Raw genomic sequence first — 23,050 nt, forward strand, 5'->3', positions numbered from 1 at the left:
GTGTGTGTGTGTGTGTGTGTGTGTGTGTGTGTGAGGGGGGGACTTTCAGTGCTGCCAGCAAACTGCTCCGCAGATCTGAGTCGGCCCCACCAGGGCTCATCAGCGCTTACATATGCGGACCAATGGCTCTCGGCTTTCTCCTTGCCAGCCAAGGTAACGGGAAGGGAGCTGGGAGAACACAGGCGGCACACAGAGTCACAGCGGGGGTATACTCACATGAGGAGACCACAGTGCAGTGAGGAATGCCAGGACCTGCTGTGAGTATGAAAAATAGCAGCCTATCAGGAACAAGCACCAAGTATCTTGTCACCATCTAAAAATGGTTATATTACATCAGAATTTAGAACAGAACCCTACTGCAGTGGAAACAGGGTGGGCAAATTAGTTAGGGCCCTTTTATATCTGCCAATCGTCTGATGTTCTGAATGAGTGCAGAGCGACTTAATGGCAGGTCGGTTGGCGCTAGTTTGGCTGTTTACACTGGCAGTGTGTATGTACGTGACTGCACATCTCCACGGGAAGGCAGACAGCTGGCCGACGACCATTTTTATACCTACATAAATATGCTGCTCAGTTCACAAAATTTTTGATCTTTTATATCACCCGACTATCTGGAAAAGGAGCGTTTAGCCATATGCTCCTGATCAAGTGTCAAGGCATGCAAAAGGCCCTTTACTCCAGCCAGGGATATTCATTGGATAATAGTAACTTACATAGAAAGCATTGCATCACACAATTTATTCAACAACTTCATAGTGCACTAAACTTATGTAGTATATGGGGTAGTCCAAGGTTGAAAGGGGTATAGTTATTCCTTGCGAAAAACAGCTACTAGGTATAAGGAGACAAAGCCATACATTATCTTCTTCTTAGGAATTTCAAATGCAAACTGGAGATGGTAGAATACCTCTACAACGCCACCTTTTGGAAGGTAGAATTCCCACAAGTCAATGTCTGACTGTTTAAAAGGCCTTGTAACATGTCTTTCTGTACATGGTTATTTTTTCTTTCTAGAGAAGACTTGCTCTTAGATTTATATTCCCAGTCACATTGCAAGGCATGTTAAAACATTAGACATTGACTTGCAAGAATGCTACCTTCTAATAGGTGGCGCTGTAGAGGCAATTTACTATCTTGCATATGGGGTAGTGTAGGAAATTCTGTAGCCATCTTCGGTAACAAGAGAGAGGTCTACATATATGTGCCATAAGTGAAAATCATGGCAATAACCGGGAGGTTGTTCATGGACAAATAACTGATTTTTATGCCTGCAGAAACAGAACGGACATAGGAATTATTGTTCATCGTTCAGTCACTGCCGGCATTTACACCGGACAATTATTGTTCAGATTCCCATGATCCAGCAAGAATCTGATTATCATTCTCTGTAAAAAGGCTCTAGGACTACCCGAATAAACTATAAATGCAACTGCTTTACACGCAGGTTCACTTGTGGAGTGTACTCTTGGGATGGTAGCGATAACCATCAATTATAAATCTTCAAGTTCTGAAGGACAATTGAACTTTAAATACAGCCCATTTTACATAAAACACCCAATTGTGGAGGAAGGGTGGGGGGGGGGGGGGGAACAAAATAACTGTAGGATAATCTGGTCATCTCTTTTTTTTTTTACACTACAGGCAACAACATAAAAGTACTTCTAATTACTAGTGGTTCTTTGGCATCACTTTCAGTCATTCCATTACTGAGCCCTAGTACTTGATCAGTGCAGTTGCTTTGTATAGAGTCATGCACATTCCCTTGTATCTGAGCTAGTGTCGTGGGAAAAGTTTTTGAATAACCCCATCAACTTTAGGCACCAAGGACATATTGTATCGCCAAATTATTTCATCCTTGATCAAGTCTGTATCGGAATACTTCTTATTTCTTTTTTGCTTACAGTGAAAAAGAAAACCATATTGACGTGGAATATCTACAGAATATCCTTCACCCTTTAGAACAGAGTGGACCGATGTCTGAAAAACTTTCCGTGGATTTATAATCATTTTTCGTGGCTTGATGGACTCTTTATCACTAGGCTCTCTATAGTGTTGAAGAATAGTCGTCCCTGGGACGTGTTTCCATGGGTTGAATCCAGTTCCCTTAAAAGATGATGGAAAAGCATGATTCTCAAAACGAAAGACACTTGCCCCTGGATATCGTTCTTGTAGGCTCCTCATTAGAGATGACCAGTCCAAGTGTTTTACTGGAAGAATAATCTCATCAATGTCAATTAAGACAACAAACTCACTTGTATACATATTTCTATATATGCAGTCATTTAGAGATGCAGTTTGTCCATAGTAGCCAATTTCGCTGTCAAGTCCTTCAACATATTTCCACTTTTTTGAAGTTCTCAGAAATGTGTCTATTGGCCAAGGTATCACATCTACAACACCTTCTTCAATGTAATGTCTCAAAACCTTGTCCACATTGTCATGGCAGCTGTTGTTGTAGATGGTGACTCTAGAAGCGCCTAGTATTTTATACATCTCAATAGCCTGAATCACCTGTAAAGGATTATTATACTGCCCATAAAAGGCTGAAATACAAACACTAAACTTAGCAGAAAATGACCCTACAGGAACTTGTGGAATCTGAAACACTGGAGCTTCTCTTATATCTTCTGATTCATTTGTATCGATAGACATGTAGACAGAATCACATGAAGGCGGGCTTTCACATAGAAGATCTGCCGTCTCATAGGGAAATCCAAATCGGTCCTTAACAATATCAATATTTGCTCTAACACGAAAATAACCATTTTTCTTACAATAGAACCAGCAGTAAAGATTCTGTACCGTTTTATGCACTATAGCAAGTACTCTTATTAAATTGGATCTTCTGGGATCAGAATATGGAGAAATGATGAAGGTTTTGTTATCCGCTAATGCTATGAAGGGGCCATTGACAACGTTGGGAAAGTGGCTCACTGTAGACTCCCGAGGTTGTCGGATATAGAGTAGCAAGAGGAAAATGAAAACTAGTAGGTTGCATGCAGTAAACAAATGTCTTAATGTGCAGGTCGTTTTCATCATGTGAACGGACTGTAAGAGAAAACAAATATTAAGTATTAAGAAATGGAAAAACGTTTAAAAAAAAAAAAAAATGTAACCATACGTCACCAGATGAGTTATTTGATTTAATTGACAAGATAAAATACTTATATTGAAATGGACAAATTTGCAGAATTGTATGTGGCAAGTAATCTGCATTCCAAGTAAAGCAAACTGGCACAAAATATAAGAATTAGATCTTACCATTAATTCACTTTCTACGAGTCCATTATGACATAGACGTTTCCCTTTGACCTCTGTAGGGACAGGAAGACAGTTTAAAAGCACCTCCCCCAACACTTACCTCCAGTGACTTCAAATTACTGTAATGGATCAAGAGGTCATCATTTATTAACAGAAAAAAATATCTCTACCACGTTATATTATTATTATCGCTGTAGTAATAATATCTTAAGGGATGGTAAGTAGAGGTGGCTGTCATGATGGACTTGTGGAAACCAAATGAACTGCAAGACAATTTTTATTTTCCACATCGTCCAATCATGATAGCACACATGGAGCAGTGCTAAATTACTCTCTCCAAGGAGGACTACAGTCTGAAGGACTTTTCATCCAAAACTTAGATCTCTATTGGAATTCAAGTCTATTCAGTAATGTTTCGTGAAGGCATGAATGTTAGACCAGGCAGCTGCCTTGCATATTTGCTCCACTAAGTCCCTGCACATTTGGACCAAGTTGATGAGACAGCCCTCTGGAGAGGGTATGTTCAGAGCCTTTAAAGCCTCTTGGATGGTCATTCTAATCTATCTAGTGATGGAGTCCTTTGAGGCTGCCTGTCCTCTATTTGGACCCTGAAATTGAATGAAGAGATGGTTATCCTTCTTGGTAGTTTCTACGGCTTGTAAGTAGGTAAGCACTGCTTGTCTAACATCTACATTTATGGGAGTATTCTTCCCTATCATTTTTAGGGTTCTGACAAAATGAGGGTAGAATTATTTCCTTTTCCCTGTGGAATATGGAAACAAATCTTGGAAAGAAAGGAAGGATCAAGTCTGAGAATTATTCTATTATCCAATATTGAGAGATATGGCTCATTGCAGAAAAGGGTTTGGATCTTGCTAACCCCTCTAGCAGATGTGATTGCTACCAAGGATATAAAACTTTCAGGTTGAGCCTTTTTATGAACAATGTCTCTGTGGGTTCAAAGGACTATTTAGAACAAGGCTGAGGTCCCATGAGTGAACAAATTTCCTAATAAAGGGCCGAAGCCTATTTTCTCCCTTTATGAATCTCTGGATCCATCTATGTTCTGCTAGATTGATATAAAAAAGGCACTTTGAACAGTAAAAGGACTCAGCCCTTTGTGTAGGCCTGCTTGTAGCTGTCATGCAGATCAAGCTTCTGCACCAGGAGCAAACTTTCTTCCATACTCAAGTCTATATGGTGGAAGTAATGGATTTACGACTCTCAAAGAGTGTGGTTATTACCTTGCTAGAGAGACCCTGAACTAGGAGTCTGTTTCTCAGCATCCAGGCTGTCAGTTTTAATATCTCAGATTCCTGGTGCCAGATTGGGCCCTGAGCTAGAAGGACCTGTTTGGGAGATAGTGGCATAGGGTCTCGAATTGAGAGCGATTTCAATAGAGGGAACAGAGGTCTTTTTGTCCATGCTGGCGTAATCAGTATTACTGTTGCGTTGTCCTCCTGTATTTTTCAGCAAGAATTGGAGGATAAGAGTCTGGGTGGGAAAAACATATGCTAGATTCATGTCCCAACTCTTGTGAGAGGGCAACCAGACCTGCCAGATTGTCTATGGGATTTAACGGGAAAAAAAAAAAAAGTGTCTTTGGCATTTGCCATTGTCCTTTACTGCAAAACAGGTCTGAGGGTTGTCCCCATTGATCTATGATGGAGCTGAAGACCTCGTGGTTTAATGTGTCCCCTCTCCTGGGTCCAACTTCTGTCGGCTCAAGTAGTCCGCTATTATATTCTGAGATCCTTTGGACAGCTGGACAGCTGAGAGGGATAACAGTTTTGTTTTGCCTAGGAGAAGATTCTTCCTGCAAGTTTTTGTAGCTGTGGAGGTCTTGTGCTCCCTGCTAGTGCATAAAAGGACACTGCAGTTATATTATCAGAGAAGATTTTGACATGTCTTCCACCAAGTAACTCCTCTGGCTGAGGGCAACTACCCACTAGCGTTTGCGAATTTGCTCCTTTTTTCCCCCCAGGTGTCTATGGGACTTTCTAATGTTAAAAATGCATCGTGGCAAAATAAAATTAGCAATTTACAGCGAAATCGCGATTTTGTGTGATGCAATTTTAACATTAACAAGTCCCATAGACACCTGGAGAAAACAAATGCTGCCAATTTCGCAATGAAAAAGAACTGTAGTGGGTAGTCGCCCTAAGAGAGTGCTTCCCATATTGCTTTTAAATTCTCTGAAATTTGAAGATTGAGAACATTAGATCCCCAGGAGCTCTAAGAAGTCTGGTCTGCTACTAGAATTTATATTTACTGACACAAAGGAGAAAAGGGACCACTGTAACCCCTTATTGAGGTTAGAAGAGGACATCCAACAGGTAGGGGATCTCTTTACAAAGTGGGATAGCCTGACTTTCCTATTTATGGAGGATGGATCTCTATCCCATATTTACAAAATAAAATTCGGTAATGTTCTGGAATGGAACTGAGCCCAGGTGACCATTGGAATACATGAAGTCATGTCCCCCCATATCCTCACTACTTCTCTCAGTGACACTTTTTCTCCATGTCTAAAGTTAAATATGGACTGGATAATACCTCCCTACCTAGGCTGAGGGAGGGAAGAATGACCTGACTCTGAATGAAGGAGGACACCCAAGAACACTTTCTGGGTGCCTGCAATGAGGCTGGACTTCTGAGAGTTAATAATCCATCGTGAATTAGAGAAAAGGCTTATTCTCTGATTTAAGTGTCTATCCATGATCTCCGGAATGTTAGCTATGACCAGAAAAATCATCAACGTACGAGATTACAGTTACCCCCATCTGTCCGAGATAAGCCATCATTTACACCATCATCTTGGTAAACACCCAGGAAGTGGTGGAAATAACAAAAAGGTAAACAAATTGAAAGAGAGAGACCTCCGAACCCCAATTAACTGCAAATCTGAGAAATGTGATACTTTTGGTCTATGGGAATGTGATAGTATGCATCCTTAAAATCAATGGCACACAAGACATCATTTTTATTGATTAATGGAATTGTGGCTCTAATAGTCTCCATCTTAAATATACAGTAGGTGATATAGTTGTTGAGCACTTTTAAATTGAGGATACGTTCTGAATGACCATTTGGGTTTAGTGACTAGAAGAAAAATGAGGAGTAAGTGCCTAAGCCCCACTCATCTTTGGGTACTGGAATACCAGCCCCCGTGATTAACAAATCTCTAATACTATCCTCAAATCGTTTTTGAAGAGATTAGAGGATAGTATCTCTGGAACAAAACTTCAGCCATAATGCTCGCCTTACCGAGTTGCCTTATACTGCATTTTTGCTTTAAAGTGAACAGTTTAAGCGAAAGAGTTTGCTAGAAAGCCTGTAGAACTCTTACGTAATGTGAGGCATTCTATTATGTCCTCTAGGAGTTTTCTGCCTCAGATTATCCAGCTAGGTAAGCCAGATATACATAGAGTATGCGGCAACATTTGCCTCCAGGGTATAGGAAGTGGTTTCCTTGGCAAAGCAACTGTTTCCCTCTTCATGGGATCTTTGAGGACTCATTTCAACAAAAAGGGTAAAGAAGTCTTTTTCACTACCCTAGCTACTTTCACATCAATTTGGGGGATTTTGTCTCAAACTTTGACATCCTCAGGTGAGAACAGGGGTCTATCCTTAAATTCACGTGATATGAATTGTCTTTTATTTGCCTCACCCCAGTCATCCATTATCAATCGCTTTAGTGTCTCATTTAAAGGAAACCCCATTTTACGTCTGGATCTTAGGCCCCCGAACATTTTGTCCTGGATTGACCTGGGCCGTTTCTCCTCCACCTTCATTGTATCTCTTACGGCTATATCGCTTGTTGCAGAGTAATATTTTTATCCTCCTCTATGATTAAAAGGACTTTATCTACTCGTTCTTCATCTGACACTTAATGAACAGAGTCACCAGAATCGGAGCTAAGGATCTGCAAGACCAAAAGGTCTCTTAGTGGGTTTAGAAGAATCCTGTTGAGTAGCAGGAGATAAGTTGGCAATAGAGGCTTGCACCTCCTCCTTAGCCATACTCCTAATATTTAGGAGGATAGCCTGTTCTTCTTTAACTATTTTAGCTGTGCACATAGCTAGGTTTATATATATATATATATATATATATATATATATACATATATACATACATATATACATACATACACACAGTACATTTTGACCTTAGGCTCAGTCTCTGAGATTCCTTGTCACCTTGTAAAATGGCAAGAAACTCTTGTATTGCCATATAGCAATAAAAAACAACATATTAGCCCAGGAGGATAACTCATAGTTTGCTGGCTTCCCACCTCTCCTTCCATTGTACTGTTTACCACTGTAGTGGTCCACAGTTAGTGGGGCCCCTCCATAATGTTATATGTCTGTCTCATGCCATTGTCTTGTCAGTGTCCTATGTGTAGTATGCATTTAGATTATGCATATTACACTTCTGCAGGATTGAACGGGTTAATGTCTGGGTTATGTCTGGAAAATGTATCACTTTGTGTGTCATGTGACTATGCCATACATGTGTTTGCAAGTCAGTCTGCGCTAGTCTGTAGCAGTCAGTAGTTAGTTGATGGCAGTCTGTGGAAATCAGTCAGAGTAAGCAAGTGAGCCACGCAGACACCGATTGGTTTGTGTGTGGAGAGAATGGAGGAAGCTGAGTGACTTCCTTATGCTTGGCCTGGGACCAGTCTACCCAGGATATGCCGATGCTACCCCTGAGCACTGAGAGAGAGAGAGAAGGACCTCTCTATGGCAAGAAAAAGGACAAGTAACATCAGTGTTGACCGGTAGAGAGTGGGTCGCCAGGAGCTGGATCACACAGATCATTTAGACTGTGGATCTTCCGGAATACCCCCAGAATCCTCCCTGTCACACCACCTTATCTTGTTGTATCTGTGCCAAACTGCTGTTGTGAATTGGAATTTGCTAAAGTTACAGTAAACGGACAATACCAACTGTTCCTGGTTTTGACCAGAATGTTTACCATGACGTCCGCGCCTGTTGAACCTCCCTGTGTCAAAGCACATGTCCCAACAAAGCATGGAGTGTACACTCGCTTTGGCATTTTTACATGATAATATCTGCATACACTAGCACACCAAATGATCCTTCTCCGATCACCTTCTGCTCAGTAAAACAAGATGGTGAAGGCTAAGGGACTCCCAACGGATTTTAGCTTACGTAGTCCAGGGCGGAAGGAGAGCTGCAACTCCTGATCAAGCCCGGTCTACCCTGTCCACACAGATGGAACTCGCCTGTCTGTGTTCAGTGTAGGGACAGGAAGAACACTGGAGGCAAGTGTGTGTGTGTTTGTGTTTTTAAATGCTCCATCTCCCTGTCCCTACAGAGGTCAACCTCCATGTGTGCTGTCATGACTGGACTATGTGGGGGGGGGGGGGGGGGAATTATATATTATATATACACACACACACACACACACACACACACACACACACATACTTTACAAGAGAGTTGCTACTCACTGTAAGGCCATATGTACTCAAGGAACCCTTTGAGTCAAGTGGTAGTTGTGCCAATTCCTTATAATATTGCATGCTGAAGACAATAAGGGACCATTCACACAGGACAAAATTGTCCGCAGGATGCAACGCAAATGCGAATCTTATTGCGTTTTTAATTGCAAATTGTGTTCAGCCGAATGTATTGCAGTGGTTTTTTTAGCAGACTTATTGCGGAATTACATCTCCTGAATGTTAGAAATCCACAAAAATTCTGCAAGACATCCTTAGTTTCACAGCAGAAAGCTTTTCAGTAGTTTTTTAGCCAGCTAGACTTGTGTTTCTATTTGTAGGATTGGCTTCTATTCACAAGCCACAGAGCTTGCCACCCAGCAGAGGCATAACTTGAAGCTTCTGGGCCCCAATGCAAAACCTGTAACAGGGCCTCCAACTATAATGTTTATTCATAATACTGGGCTCCCTATATGGAGAAGAGAGGCCTTATGAGCCCCCTAAGGCTCCTGGGGGCCCGCATCCCCTCTAGTTATGCCAGTGCCTACCAGGCCAAAATTATCCAGCCAGCTCCTGCTCTGGCACAACCTCTTCCTGGCACACAGGACCGGCCAGACATCACTCTGTACAGCTCATACCCCATTCCTTCCCCCAGCTGCAAGTTTGGTGTGTTCAGAGCAAGGAAAAGAATTGGGTAGGAGCTGCACAGAGTGACATGTCAGTCCTGCGAGTCAGAAAGAGGCTGTTGCTGGACGAAGTTACTAGAACCTGGTGGTAGCATCCTTACTGATTAGGTCCACAGAGGAAGAGCACTGTTAGTAAGCAGGACTACAGAGGTAGCCCTAGTACTAGGAGGAAAACTGAGTGGTTCACTGAGGGAGAGAGTTTAAAGAGAAGCTGTGGCAAGAAGAAATCTTCATGGCGGTCTGGATCCAGATAAAAAACAAAAGCAGAAGATTCCAGTCAGAGAAGATGTCACCTATGATCACTGGAGGTAACTGCACTGCAAGCACTTGACCCAGGTAGAACGGAGTCGTTGCTGCTAATGGCCTTACCTCCCCTTTCCCCCTCCCTCACCATTCGTCGAACAAACCACCGACACCTTCTGTTGGATAAATTTGGCCACAGCAGCCATTTATTAACACAAACAACATAAAATACATTTTAATTTGTTTCAACATCAACCTTAATGATGACCATATCCCGATCCCTGTAAAGGACCTTGGAGCCGCACCCCTGTGTCTGCCACCTACTGCCGCCTCACCCCTACAAGGAGATAGCTGTCCCGGTCACCTGCCGCAACTTGGCCGACTCAGGCGACGCTATCCCCACGAACTTTTTAACTATTTCCTCCCGCCGCAGGTCGGCAGACTCGGGAGCCCAACGACACTCCCCATTAACCTCCGGCCGCCATCTTTTACCGACCCCGAGGCCGGCTAGCCAGGCTTGGCTAGCCTCTCCTCCCCCTATCAGGGGTCCGCCCTATACCTGGAGGCGACAGGTTCCAAACTCGAAAAGGGAGAGGAACGGGGGGGGGGGGAGGCTAGTTAGCCCCCCCCATTCCCCTCACTACCTTCTATACGGGCTCCAAGGTTCCCTCTCCATCCCCCGCCACCGCAAGCGAGGCTGCTATGACAAGAACCCTTCTCCTGTCCCCCCCCACCCCCTTTTTTGTTCTTCTAGGGCGGGCGGGTGGGACTCTCTGTTCGTTCTCCTTCTTTTCGCCGCTCTGCCTTCTCCCTTGCTTGTTCCTCCTTATATAGGGCCTCCCGACGGAGGCCCCGCCCCCTCCCATGATCCGCTGCGCCCGATGACGTCACTCCTCCCCGTTCACCTTTTCATGCCGCCTCCCGCCTACCGCTCTGCGGGCTCCCGGCTCCGGCGGTTCTTGACCCAGGTAGAACGGAGTCGTTGCTGCTAATGGCCTTACCTCCCCTTTCCCCCTCCCTCACCATTCGTCGAACAAACCACCGACACCTTCTGTTGGATAAATTTGGCCACAGCAGCCATTTATTAACACAAACAACATAAAATACATTTTAATTTGTTTCAACATCAACCTTAATGATGACCATATCCCGATCCCTGTAAAGGACCTTGGAGCCGCACCCCTGTGTCTGCCACCTACTGCCGCCTCACCCCTACAAGGAGATAGCTGTCCCGGTCACCTGCCGCAACTTGGCCGACTCAGGCGACGCTATCCCCACGAACTTTTTAACTATTTCCTCCCGCCGCAGGTCGGCAGACTCGGGAGCCCAACGACACTCCCCATTAACCTCCGGCCGCCATCTTTTACCGACCCCGAGGCCGGCTAGCCAGGCTTGGCTAGCCTCTCCTCCCCCTATCAGGGGTCCGCCCTATACCTGGAGGCGACAGGTTCCAAACTCGAAAAGGGAGAGGAACGGGGGGGGGAGGCTAGTTAGCCCCCCCCCATTCCCCTCACTACCTTCTATACGGGCTCCAAGGTTCCCTCTCCATCCCCCGCCACCGCAAGCGAGGCTCGACCCCCTTGAGCCTGCGCCGCCCTCCACACTGCCAGCGCTCGCTCGATGCCTTCTTGTAATCCTTCCATCCATAGGTCCATCCCTATGTCGTTCAGATGAACGCCGTCTGACCTCCAATAGTTACCCGTGCCTTTTTCTAGGTCTATGTGCCGCACTGCTATGCCCCCTTTTCCGCCCACAAAACGAGAGACTTCTTTGTTTAATTTTACTCTCGCCCTGTTCAACCCCTTTTCTGACCGCGCTCCCCTCCATACTTTTCTCGGCACTAGCTCCGACCAAACCACGACTATTCCCGGGTATGACTCCTGTAACCTAAGGAAGTCATACCGAATGTCCCTCGATAGGTCCCTAAATCTCCTCTTCCCCAGGTCATTACCCCCTGCATGAATGACTAATATGTCCGGCGCTCTATCCCCTCTCACCCTCCTTTCTACCTCCTCCAAAACCGCGCCCCAGGACATGCCTCTAATGCCCATCCACCTTATCCTTGCTTCGTTCTTAGGGAACCGTAACTGCCTGCCGTTGGGTCGTGCTCCCGCTCTCTCCGCCCCCCAGAAGACATAAGAATGGCCTAAGATCCACACTACCGCTGGACGCTCATCTGTAAAACAAAATTACCGGCATAATTTAGTAACGGTTGCTCCTACTATTTTTTTCCCTTTCCCCCCCCCTCCCACCCTCACCCTGACCTTTACCTTTAAAGTAGGTGAGGGCGTACATAGGATCCGAAACGTCTGGACTCCCATCGACCTATTCTTTTTATATCTTCCACCCCCATACCTCTCACTGATGCCTCTGTCGCTGCTCCCACCCTAAATGAGTGTGACCCAAATTGTTCTTTATCGAACCCTGCCGCTTCCAGTGTCCGCTTAAATATAGCTACAAATTGGAAGCGAGACAAAAATTGGCCATTCTCATGGCACAGCAGGGGGCCTGTTCTAGACTCTAACCCTCTCCTATACTGCTCCCATGTTCTCTTGGGGCACATGAGAGCCCCTGGCACCTCGCCCAATTTAATAATCTTTCCCCGACCTTGCTGATCTGTCTTTGACCGGCGGATCCGCAACTCCAACCTCCCTTCCACTAACCTTACGTCCTCAGCCTGCAACCCCCCCCCCCCGTTCTTTTTGCTTGGAGACACCAATTCGTTTATCCTGAATGCTCCAAAGAATGCCAGAGAAAAAGCCACCCTGAACAATCGTCTCTCAAATTCACTTCCGCACACCGTATGCAATGCTTTACCCAATTTTTCTAATATGTCAAAGGAAACTGGTCGCCTAGTGTCTACACTCTCCTTACCTCTCCTGAAGCCCTTCAGCGCCTGTGTTACTAAAAACTTTTTTGTCACATCCCCCAACCCCCTTAACTTGAACCCAAATGCTAGCCCTGCTATAAATTTGTTTACTTGCGCCACTGACTTACCCCCTTCCGCACTTCTACCCAACCAGCTCAGTAGCATACCTACTCTGTCTTCCTCTGATTCCGCGCCCCCCTCCTTTCTCACCCATTCTTCCCATTCGTTCCACGCTGCGCTATACGCTACCCTGGTTCGCCGAGCCAGTGACCGCTCTAACAGGCCCCTCACTGCTCGCTTACCATGCTCCAAATTAGATCCGGGCACTCTCTTCCCTTCCTCTCTGCACCCGGCGCCAGTGTCCGGAACCGCTCCCACTGAAACCGAGAGAGAGCATCCGCAATTGAATTGTCAACACCGGGTACATGAGCCGCCACTATCCACATGTTTAACGACAATGCTTCGAGCACTAAGTGCCGCAGCAAGTTTACCACCGGGGGGGATGATGCCGACAGTGTGTTAATAACTTGCACCACCCCCAAGTTGTCACAGTGAAATTTAACTTTTTTGTCCCGAAAGTGTTCCCCCCACAGCATGATGGCCATCACTATTGGAAAAAGCTCCAATAGCACTAAGTTCCGTATCAAGCCTTCCTGCTTCCACTTCTCCGGCCACTCCCCCGCGCACCATTTCCCTTGGAAATAGGCCCCGAATCCCGTGCTGCCCGCCGCGTCAGTATATAGCTCCCAGTCCACATTGTTGCTAACCTCGCCCATGATTACCGACCTGCCATTATATTTTTCCAGGAAGGTAGCCCATATCGTCAGGTCTGCCTTGTGGCTGGCCCGCAAACGAATGAAATGGTGGGGTGCCCGAATGCCCGCTGTTGCTGACGCCAACCGTCTGCAAAACACCCGACCCATGGGCATAATCCTGCAGGCAAAGTTAAGTTTGCCTAACAGTGACTGCAGCCCTTTTAGCGTAATTTTCTTACTTCCTAGCGCCGCGCGCAACTCCTCCCGTAAATCATCCAATTTATTCTTGGGTAGGCGACAGACCATCGCAATGGAATCGATGGTGATGCCCAGAAAGCTTAAACACGTAGTGGGCCCCTCCGTCTTATCGGGAGCTAACGGCACCCCGAATCGCCTTGACACACATTGTAAAGTGCCCAGCAGGCTTGCACACACGGGCGATCCCCCAGGCCCCACACACAGAAAATCGTCTAGGTAATGAATGATCGATTGCACCGCAGCCGCATCCTTCACCACCCATTCTAAAAAGGAACTAAACGCCTCGAAGTATGCACACGAGATGGAACATCCCATGGGTAAACAACGATCCGCAAAGTAATCCCCTTCCCAATAGCACCCCAACAATCTCACGCTTTCCTGTGAAACCGGGAGCAGTCGAAACGCGGATTCTACGTCCGCCTTTGCCATTAATGCTCCCTTCCCGTACTTGCGTATCCATTGCAATGCCGCATCGAACGAGGTATACACCACCGAACAAAGCTCCTGGTCTATTCCGTCGTTCACCGATGCGCCTTTCGGATAAGATAAGTGGTGTATAAGCCGAAATTTATTCGGCTCCTTCTTTGGGACCACCCCCAAAGGAGACACCACGAAATCTGGCACTGGCGGTTCTTTAAAAGGCCCTGCCATGCGCCCCAACCGTAACTCCTTTTTTAACTTCTCTGACACCACCTCCGGGAACTCTAATGCTGATCGCAAGTTTTTTAACGAAAAGGGGACCGCATGCAACGGGGCAGGGATGTGAAACCCATCCCTGAAACCGTTATACAGCAATTCCGCCTTCTCTCTATCAGGGTACCTATTTAGATGAGGTAACATCTCTTCCAAAATCACCGGGGTCGTCCCTTTTTGTAAAACCGCCGGGCCCTTTTCCCTTGCCTTTTTTAAAGCACCGTGCCGCTCCGTGGGAGCCTGCACTGCAATGGGAGCAGGCATGCCGAAATTTGCATGTTGCCCCATACTTACACTGTCCCTCATTGTATTGCCAACAGTACCCGAGCCTGCTCCCCCCAGCTGTGCTGCCTTGGCCCCCTGCTGAACTGGTGGCCAGGCCGAATGACCCGGCATTTCCCTGAAAGGGCTGTCCAAATCGTGCGGGGGCCATTACTCTCAACCATAGGCCTATATCTTTGTGCTCCCATCTGATAGATGGGCGCACTGCCTTACGCTGCCTAAATTGCTCATCGTAGCGTAGCCATGTCTGGCCCCCGTATACCCTATAAGCCTCCCCTATTGAGTCCATGTAGCAAAAAAGGCCGGAACAATTTTCCGGCGCTTTTTCTCCTATCACGCTGGCTAAAATGGCAAACGCTTGTAGCCAATTAGCGAACGTCTGGGGAATTAAGCGCCATCTCCTCTTCTCTTCCTCCTCTTTTTTAAAGTCCGTTCTCTTCCCCTTGTCCAAATTAAATTTTTCCAAGGGGAGGAGGGAGAATATCTCAACATATTCGTCCTTCCAAATCTTCTCTCTCACCTCTTTTTTGAGATGCGCCCCCAGAGGTCCCTCAAAGCAGACGTATACTTCGCCCTTTGCTCTGTCGTCTAACCTTACTCCCTCCCCATCTCTTTCTGTCTGTACTGCCACCGTGACGCCTGCAGCTGCCCCTGCCTCTGAGGCCCCCATTATTGCCTCTGTCTGTAGGTTTTCCCCGGCGACAAATGATGTTGCCGTGGGTCCTCTCTCTATTGTAAGAGGGGTTTGACTGCTTCCAATCGCCTGTCCTGCCCCAGTCCCCCCAGCTAGGAGTCTCAACCGACCTTCCTCTATGCTGGATGACGCATTGCATGGTGAGCTCCATGCCGTGACAGGCGATGGATTACCACCCCCCCCCCCTGACGCCTCAAGAATTCTACAATGAAACCCAGCATTGCCGATGCATCGTTGCACATGCTAGGTGTAGATCCACTAGTCCCAGATTGTTGACCAACATTGCTCCCAGCCATTCCCCCCCGATTAACATAACTGGGCATCCCGCACATATCCCCCACATTTTCGGCGATATTAGCATTACTAGACATGGTAAACATATCCCCCACATTTTCAGTTAGGTTAACATTACTAGGCATGGAAAACATATCCCCTACATTTTCTGCACGGTTAACATTACTAACATTACTAAACCTCGTATACCTACCACCCACATTTTCTGCATTACTAAAATTACAAGACAAACTGTACATGGAGTGTGACTCACCTGGCCGCGTGGGAGCTGTGGGCCCACCAGCCGCCGGACCTCCAGATCGAGCTTCTTCCTGACCCCCGCTGTGCTGCGACCGCTCTGCTGGCCCTGCAGACGCCTCGTTTCTTCTTGCCGTCAGGCCCGTCGATGTACCGGGCCGCTGTGCTCCTGACTCGCAGCAGGCTTGCTCCTGCTCTGCAGCGCCGCCTCCATCTCGCCTCCTGCTCTTTGCTTGCCGACTAGCGGTAGGTCCCGCCCCCCTCTCAGCACGGGACCCCACGCTGCCTGCCGTCCTCTTTTGCCTCGCTGGAGTTCTCCCCGCCTTGCTTCCCCTGCCTGTTGGTGTTGCCAGGGGAAGCGTGCTATGTGGGGGGGCCGGGGAGCCACTCCGCCTCCTTTTTCCCCGCGAGGGTCCGTGCTCGGGGCTAAACCTTTCTGGTGCACGGGCCCTCCGCGGTCTTAGCTCTTTCGTGTGCCCCGCTGGTGCTGCCCCCGCCGGCCCCGCACCCATCGCCGAGCTGCTTCCCTCCATCGGCATTGCTCCTGAAGGCTGTACGCTACCTGCCCTCATGTCCTGGGTTGCAGCGTTCCTCAAGTCGGCAGTCCTCGAAGTAGATCCATCCCCTGCGATGAGTCCTTGGTTCGATAGCTGTAGCAGCCATTCCAGGCCTCTCTCCTCTGCTGCTGCCCGAATTCGTTCCAGGACCGCCTCCATTCCTTCAGCTGCTGATAAATTAGGCCCTAACTTCTGTCTTCAGTGACTTCCTGTTAATCGCTGTAGCTCCGCCTCCTCAGGACTTCTTCCGGTGTTGGGTCAATGCACACCTGGCCGGTATTCCTTTTGTTGCTTGCCGCCTTCTGATCGCCGCTGCTGACTGTAAGTACCGTGCTCCGCTTTCTTCCTTCCGTTCGCCCGACACTGCCGACTTCAGCTCCCTCGGACTTTTCTTTGCGCTCGCCGCTTCGCTGCCGCACTCTCCTTCAGCGCTCGTCGCTCCGCTGCCGCCCTTCCTCTCTTCGTTCTCCGCTCTCCGAACTCCGCTGTCTTCTCCCGACGTTTTCGCTCTCTTGCCTTCACTCTCTGTTCGTTCTCCTTCTTTTCGCCGCTCTGCCTTCTCCCTTGCTTGTTCCTCCTTATATAGGGCCTCCCGACGGAGGCCCCGCCCCCTCCCATGATCCGCTGCGCCCGATGACGTCACTCCTCCCCGTTCACCTTTTCATGCCGCCTCCCGCCTACCGCTCTGCGGGCTCCCGGCTCCGGCGGTTCTATATCTGTGTAGAACTGGGATCCCACTTATGTGGTGACTGCATTATTTAGAGGTATACTAGAGCCGAGCCGCTATACATGAGCCTACCATGCTTCAATTGATTAAACCTCTTAACAGCACAGGACGCAAGTTTATGTCCTGGACGTAAACGTATGTCCGGTGAATGGCACGGGCTTAGAAGTGTGCCCGCAGCATCCCACAGCGGGAGCCAGCTGAGACCGACAGCCGGCCTCCTGCTGCAACAGTAGGGATCAGTGAGTGTAGATTGTGACATGTAAAGAGTTTACAGAGGGAGCACGCTCCCTCTGCGATATCATCAGCTCTCCGCTATGTAATCATGGAGGGCCGATGTTTGCCATGGCAACCGCTTGCCAGAGAATGCAGAGCGATGCTTTACAGAAGAAATCATTCATGGGTCATTTCCACAATTGGGGATGGGGTGTAGTGTAAGACACTACAAGCTGCTCTGATTGGACACTGCTGCCCATGCAGTGTGGTTTAGGTAATCATAAGTGATGTAGCCATCTTAGCTTGTACAGGACAGAAAAAAAGCTTGCTTTAACTCTTTAAGGATCAGGCAGCTTTGTACCTTCAGGACCACACACTTTTTAGGGATTTTACCCATGTGGTGGTTTTAATGCCCCATTTTTTACCTTCAGCTATATATTTTTATTTTATTCTGTAATTTTGTTTTACTTATGTAATTATTATTTTTTTATATTCATGTTCCCTATGACATCATACGAGACCTCTTGGGGACAGTCACATATTTTTTTTATTTGACACTTTTCCACTGTAGCTGAGGCATTCGTAGGAACCTAAGTTAAAGGGAAAGCATCCCCTGCAGTGACAATAGCTATTGGCAGAGCTGATCAAGGTCTGCTACGACCCTGCAGCTATGCTATGACAGGGGATCCCGGCAGCCGTCTCGCGTAGTGGAAGAACAATTTTCACTTTCACTCTTTAGTACATAGCACTCATTGAGCGCTGCGTACTAGAGAAAGGAGAAGGCAGAAAGGGTTTAAAAAAAAAAAACATTCCTGCCTTCTCCCATGGGTTCTCAGCTGTCACTAACAGCTGACAACCCGACCTGCTTCTGATTTATTGCAGAAGCAGGGGCTTTAAACCCCCACCATATTTTTACTAGTCAGCTGGGTTTAAAGCCCAGGACCAAGCACTGTAATTTTGAAAATTCCGAAACCCAGAAGACGGCCAAGTAGTGGCAACCTGCATCTTTTATCTGCCACTCTGGACCCTCTTCTTTGTCTCATGCAGCCGCCAGTCTGGCGCTGGGTTTACATGCATCACTTCGGTGGTAAAAAACAACAGACACAACACACTGTTACTTACAACTTCCAGCATGCATAGAGCTCGTCTCCTGGTCAGAACTGTAGCTCCGCTCACAGCCAACTGTCTTCCCATCATGCAGTGCTCATGGGATGTTGCAGGCTACGGACAAGGGAGGAAGTAGCAAATGTGGACAAGATGTTGGAGCAAGTGGAGAATTTTCAGGTGGAGGGTCTTGCGAGATGGATAGCAAATAAAGAAAGTAGCTAGAGCAGGTATAGTGGACCTATTACAAAGTGACTCATTGTGATGATGTACATTAAATTTTAAACTGTCAGTCTGTTCCCGGAATACCCCTTTAAGTACAGTGTTGTAAGTTATTACAGTGTGCTAATCACATTACACTGCATTTTGTAAAAAAAGGAAATTGGTCCTTAACATTAGTCTTAAAATACTTAAAATTCTTCTGTCTTTCTATGTAAGGAATGTATGCGGTTTTACAGGTTCACAGCTAAACTTCCCAGAGCCAGAAGGGTTGAGAAACTGCTCATTTACTTGGATTGTAAAAGTGCCTCCTAGAACACTTCTTGTGACGGATCAGTCGGGTCAAGAATCCAGAAAGTCCCGATACTCAACAAGTGGCTGTCAGTCTTTAACCCTTTCCTGAACTGTCAGAGTGAATCAAATGAATACAGGTGGAAACACATGGTACAGCTGGCTGCACACAGCCGTGTTACGCTCACCAGCGGCAACCTACCAATTTTGCCATTTGCTTCCTTATTGTGAGCCAAATGCAAGAAAGGGACCTATAGAGGAAAAAAGTATGCAGGAAAGATTTGCACCCTTTTGCTTATTGCCCCCACTCTTGGTTCTGGCTAACAACTAGAGACCAGAATTTTCTGCCACCCGAGGGCGTCTACCCACTACCGTTACGTTTTCACTGCAAAATTCGCAGCGTTTTTTTTTCTCCAGGTGTCTATGGGACTTGTCAATGTTAAAATCGCAACGCGGAAAAAAAAAAACAAAAAAAAAACAAACACTCCACAAATAACCCAAGTTACCGCCAAATCACGATTTTGCCGCATCTCGATTTTAACATTAACAAGTCCCATAGACACCTAGAGAAAAAAAAACGCTGCGAATTTTGCAGTGAAGAACTGTAGTGGGTAGTCACCCTTAAAGGGACACGCTAAAAACGCTCACTGTTGTCATCCAATCTCGGTAGCCACGTTTACACTGACCAGCATTGGAATTTTATTATTATTATGCCAAAAGTCATCCTGTGAAAAGGTAACTTAACCATTTCCAATCCAATTTGCATCCTGGTTTTCCTAGGGGGCTTACTCTTTTTTGCCGTTATAAAATGGTGCCATCTGCTGGCTAAAACCAGTACTGCATAAGGTGACACGTCGGATAGGCTCTGACAGCAGAGAGGCTGGCAATATACAGTAAGAGAATCCCAACGGATGTCTTCCATTACCGGAGCTGTACAGTCTTGAATCATAATGTCTTCAGACAGTGGATTGGAAGGGGTTAAGACTGTGCCCTTTGTGCTCGGATTATTACAGGGCTATTACAAATTATCTGTTTGATTAGAAACTCTCATCTCTCGCATTTAATGACACTCGGACACATGAATTTGATATCAATGAAAACAGAAGCTCAAAGTTTTGTTGCACAACATCAAAAGGGTTTTCCACATCAGAGGTGTTCAGTGTGAGCCTCCTTGGTCACTCGACACACATGAAGCCTGCAGGCAAGTTCCTACCATACATGTTGGAGGGTATGATGATTGACTAATGCAAGGGCTTCTGGGATGAGTACTCACACATCATGCATGGTGGGTGGTAAGGAGGGCATGTAGATTCCAACACTCCAGAGAGAAAATAATCACAAGCTGCAAGATCCGGGGAATGTTGATGCCAAAGAAGACGTTCACCATCGTCATGACCTGCACAGCCAATCCATCTGTTTGAGCTCACTTCATTGTGAAAATAGGAGGTACCCCATCCTATCGGAAGATGAAAGCTGGGATTTCCTGTTCCAGTGGCATCCATATCTGTAGTGTCCAGGTACGAAATTCCAGGATTGTTTCTTCATGGATAGAGAAGGGGCCGTAGACCTTCCTACATATTCACCTTGGGGGAGTCACACATATGTCCCATATGGACAGGTGGCTTCTTCCTCCCCCATAGTTATGTGCCTGAAAGGTGGATGGTAGCTTCATCGCTAAACACTTAAGATTCCATTAGTTTGCACGCTCTCGTAGAAAGAATGTCGCTTCGCTTTGTCGTCCGGTTTCAGGGCCGGTAACAATTGTAATCGGTAGGAATAGCATTGCAGAGGTTTGCACAGAATCTTCCACAGTAACCCCCCTTGCTCTGGCAGGGGATTTCTGAAGACTTTGTGTGACTCTTGCACCGACGCGCTCCACCGTTTCCACGCTTACTTGAAGACAACCGGTCCTTGTTGTTTATATTCCCCAGCAGCGCTGTGATTGGTTGCAATGGGCAACAAGGACAGTCTTACTGACAGTTTTGTTGAAACTTTCAGTTATTGTTTCCATTGATATCAAAATGTAAGTGTCATTGAACCTGAGTAATAAGGATTGGGAAGATCATTAGTAATAACTCTGTATAAACCCCACTGACCACTTGGAAACATGGGAGTGACTACTGGAAGCCCTGAAGGAATAAATAGTAACATAGTGTGTTAGGTTAAATAAGAGACATAAGTCCATGTAGTTCAGCCTATTACTGCCCAATGTTGATCCAGAGGAAGTAAAAAAAATTAAAATATTATAATAACACATTTTTGCTATTATCCACAGATATACTTAGTGCAGGTTTCTTTCAACACAGGAGCCAACAGATATTTTCTCAAGCGGCAGTGAAGTCCAACAGACACGTAGAGATTTTCTTCACCATAAACATATTAACACTAATAAACTTCTCACGTTGCAGAAGTCCAACTGAAACCACCATCATTGGCGCACACTAAGGGCTCCCTCCCACGGGCGTATGTGTCTAGCGCAAAACATGCAGTATACACATGTACAAGCAGATTTGCTGCATTTTTTTAAATCCCCATAGCTTGTATTGACTCATAATATGCAGCAAAATAGGACATGCTGCGTTTTATTTTCATGTGTGTAATACACATGTGGGGGGGGGGGTGAGGGGGACAAAGGTGCGAGTAACCCTATAGAAATCAATGTGCTTTTAGCACCTCATAATACATGGGTGACATACGCTGGTGTGGGTGAGCCCTACGACTGCATTCACACAGGCAAAGAAAAAAGTCATGCAAGTTTTGTGCGTTGCGAGACACCTGGAAATACAACTGATTATTTGCAATGCATATATGTTCATAGGTGATTTTTCTCTCGCGACAATGCTACAAAATGGAGATATCACAGCATGTTCTATTTTCCTGCAAGTGTCGGCTGAGAATGTTGGGAGCGACTCGCTTTCGCCTGTGTGAATATACCCCAAGACACAACGGGGAAACCTTCAGGGTCAGATCTCACCTGTTCCAGTAGCAGAACAGCCTCTACACAGCACTGCCTGAAAACACACACTTCATACTGACAGCCTAGGTGTGCTACTTAGTCACCTGTGGGGCGGGCGGTCACAAGGTTAACCCTTTACTAGCTGGTTAGAGATATACTTCCCTCAATAGAGGAACACCCTCATATACATGTACTAGCTGATATACCCGGCTTTGCCCGAGTTAATTTGGTACTGGTGTTTATCTGGTGGTCACACGGAAATCTTATAAAGTGGTGGTTACTTTAGGGATACCGGAAAAACATATGTTCACCATTTTGCATAGTTCTCTACGTTACCCAGGAAACACCACGGGAGGTAACCATGCGACGTTTCCTTTATATAAAATGACATCAGGAAGTGAGAGAATTAGATTTCATACGTAAAATGTGGATGCTAATTATTTTGCGCTTAGAATTGAACAATCGAGGTGGGACCCCTTTACTTTTCCCATTTATGACATAATCTATGCTTGTGCCAAATTTCATGTTTCTATGACATTGGGAAGTGAGAAAATTAGATTCCTATTTCTGACATAATCAATGCTCATGCCAAATTTCACGTTTCTATGACACTGGAAAGTGAGAAAAATACATTCCGTACGTAAAATTTGGACGCTATTTCTTTTGCGCATAGAATTGAATAATCGAGTTGGGACCCATGAACGTTTTCTATTTATGACATAATCAATGCCCGTGCCAAATTCTAAGTTTCTATGTGAGAGAATTGCATTCCGTACGTAAAATTTGGACGCTAATTCTTTTGCGCATAGAATTGAATAATGGAGTTGGGACCCATTAGATTTTCCTATTTATGATATAATCAATGCTCGTGCCAAATTTCACGTTTTTATGACACTGGAAATTGAGAAAAATGCATTCCGTACGTAAAATTTGGACGCTAATTCTTTTGCGCATAGAATTGAATAATTGAGTTGGGACCCATTAGCTTTTCCTATTTATGACATAATCAATGCTCCTGCCAAATTTCGAGTTTCTATAACACCGGGAAGTGAGAAAATGACATTCCGTATGTAAAATTTGGACGCTAATTCTTTTGCGCATAGAATTGAATAATCGAGTTGGGACCCATTACTTTTTCATATTTATGACACAATCAATGCTCGTGCCAAATTTCATTTTTCTAGGACATTGGAAAGTGAGAGATTTAGATTATGTATGTAAAATTTGGACGCTAATTCTTTTGCGCA

General features: G+C 46.1%; 1 protein-coding gene across 5 annotated transcripts; it reads right to left on the reverse strand.

Moving 5' to 3' along the window:
- Nucleotides 1–1,575: 1,575 nt before the first annotated feature.
- Nucleotides 1,576–21,860, reverse strand: LOC136628422 (beta-1,4-galactosyltransferase galt-1-like). 5 transcript variants are annotated; one of them, XM_066604319.1, is made up of 3 exons: nucleotides 21,822–21,860; nucleotides 3,262–3,314; nucleotides 1,576–3,048 (listed from the first exon to the last, which is right to left on the reverse strand). In XM_066604319.1, the coding sequence occupies exons 2-3, from the start codon at nucleotides 3,262–3,264 to the stop codon at nucleotides 1,774–1,776; spliced, it is 1,278 nt and encodes a 425-aa protein (XP_066460416.1). In that variant the 5' UTR covers nucleotides 3,265–3,314; nucleotides 21,822–21,860; the 3' UTR covers nucleotides 1,576–1,773. The 5 variants fall into 5 exon arrangements, with proteins under 5 accessions (XP_066460416.1, XP_066460412.1, XP_066460413.1 ...); XM_066604315.1 differs by lacking the exon at nucleotides 3,262–3,314 and adding an exon at nucleotides 18,356–18,454 and having other exon boundaries at nucleotides 21,822–21,858; XM_066604316.1 differs by lacking the exons at nucleotides 3,262–3,314; nucleotides 21,822–21,860 and adding exons at nucleotides 18,356–18,454; nucleotides 20,121–20,879.
- Between the last annotated feature and the right edge of the window lie 1,190 nt (nucleotides 21,861–23,050).

Source organism: Eleutherodactylus coqui, chromosome 5, assembly GCF_035609145.1.
Source record: "Eleutherodactylus coqui strain aEleCoq1 chromosome 5, aEleCoq1.hap1, whole genome shotgun sequence".
NCBI lineage: Eukaryota > Metazoa > Chordata > Amphibia > Anura > Eleutherodactylidae > Eleutherodactylus > Eleutherodactylus coqui.

Coding starts and splice junctions, on each gene's coding strand:
- LOC136628422 (XM_066604315.1), bottom strand. CDS start 18,430: ATGATGGGAAGACAGTTGGCTGTGAGCGGAGCTACAGTTCTGACCAGG. Junction 3,049..18,355: donor CTCTATGCATGCTGGAAGTT/GTAAGTAACAGT, acceptor TTTCTCTTACAG/TCCGTTCACATGATGAAAAC.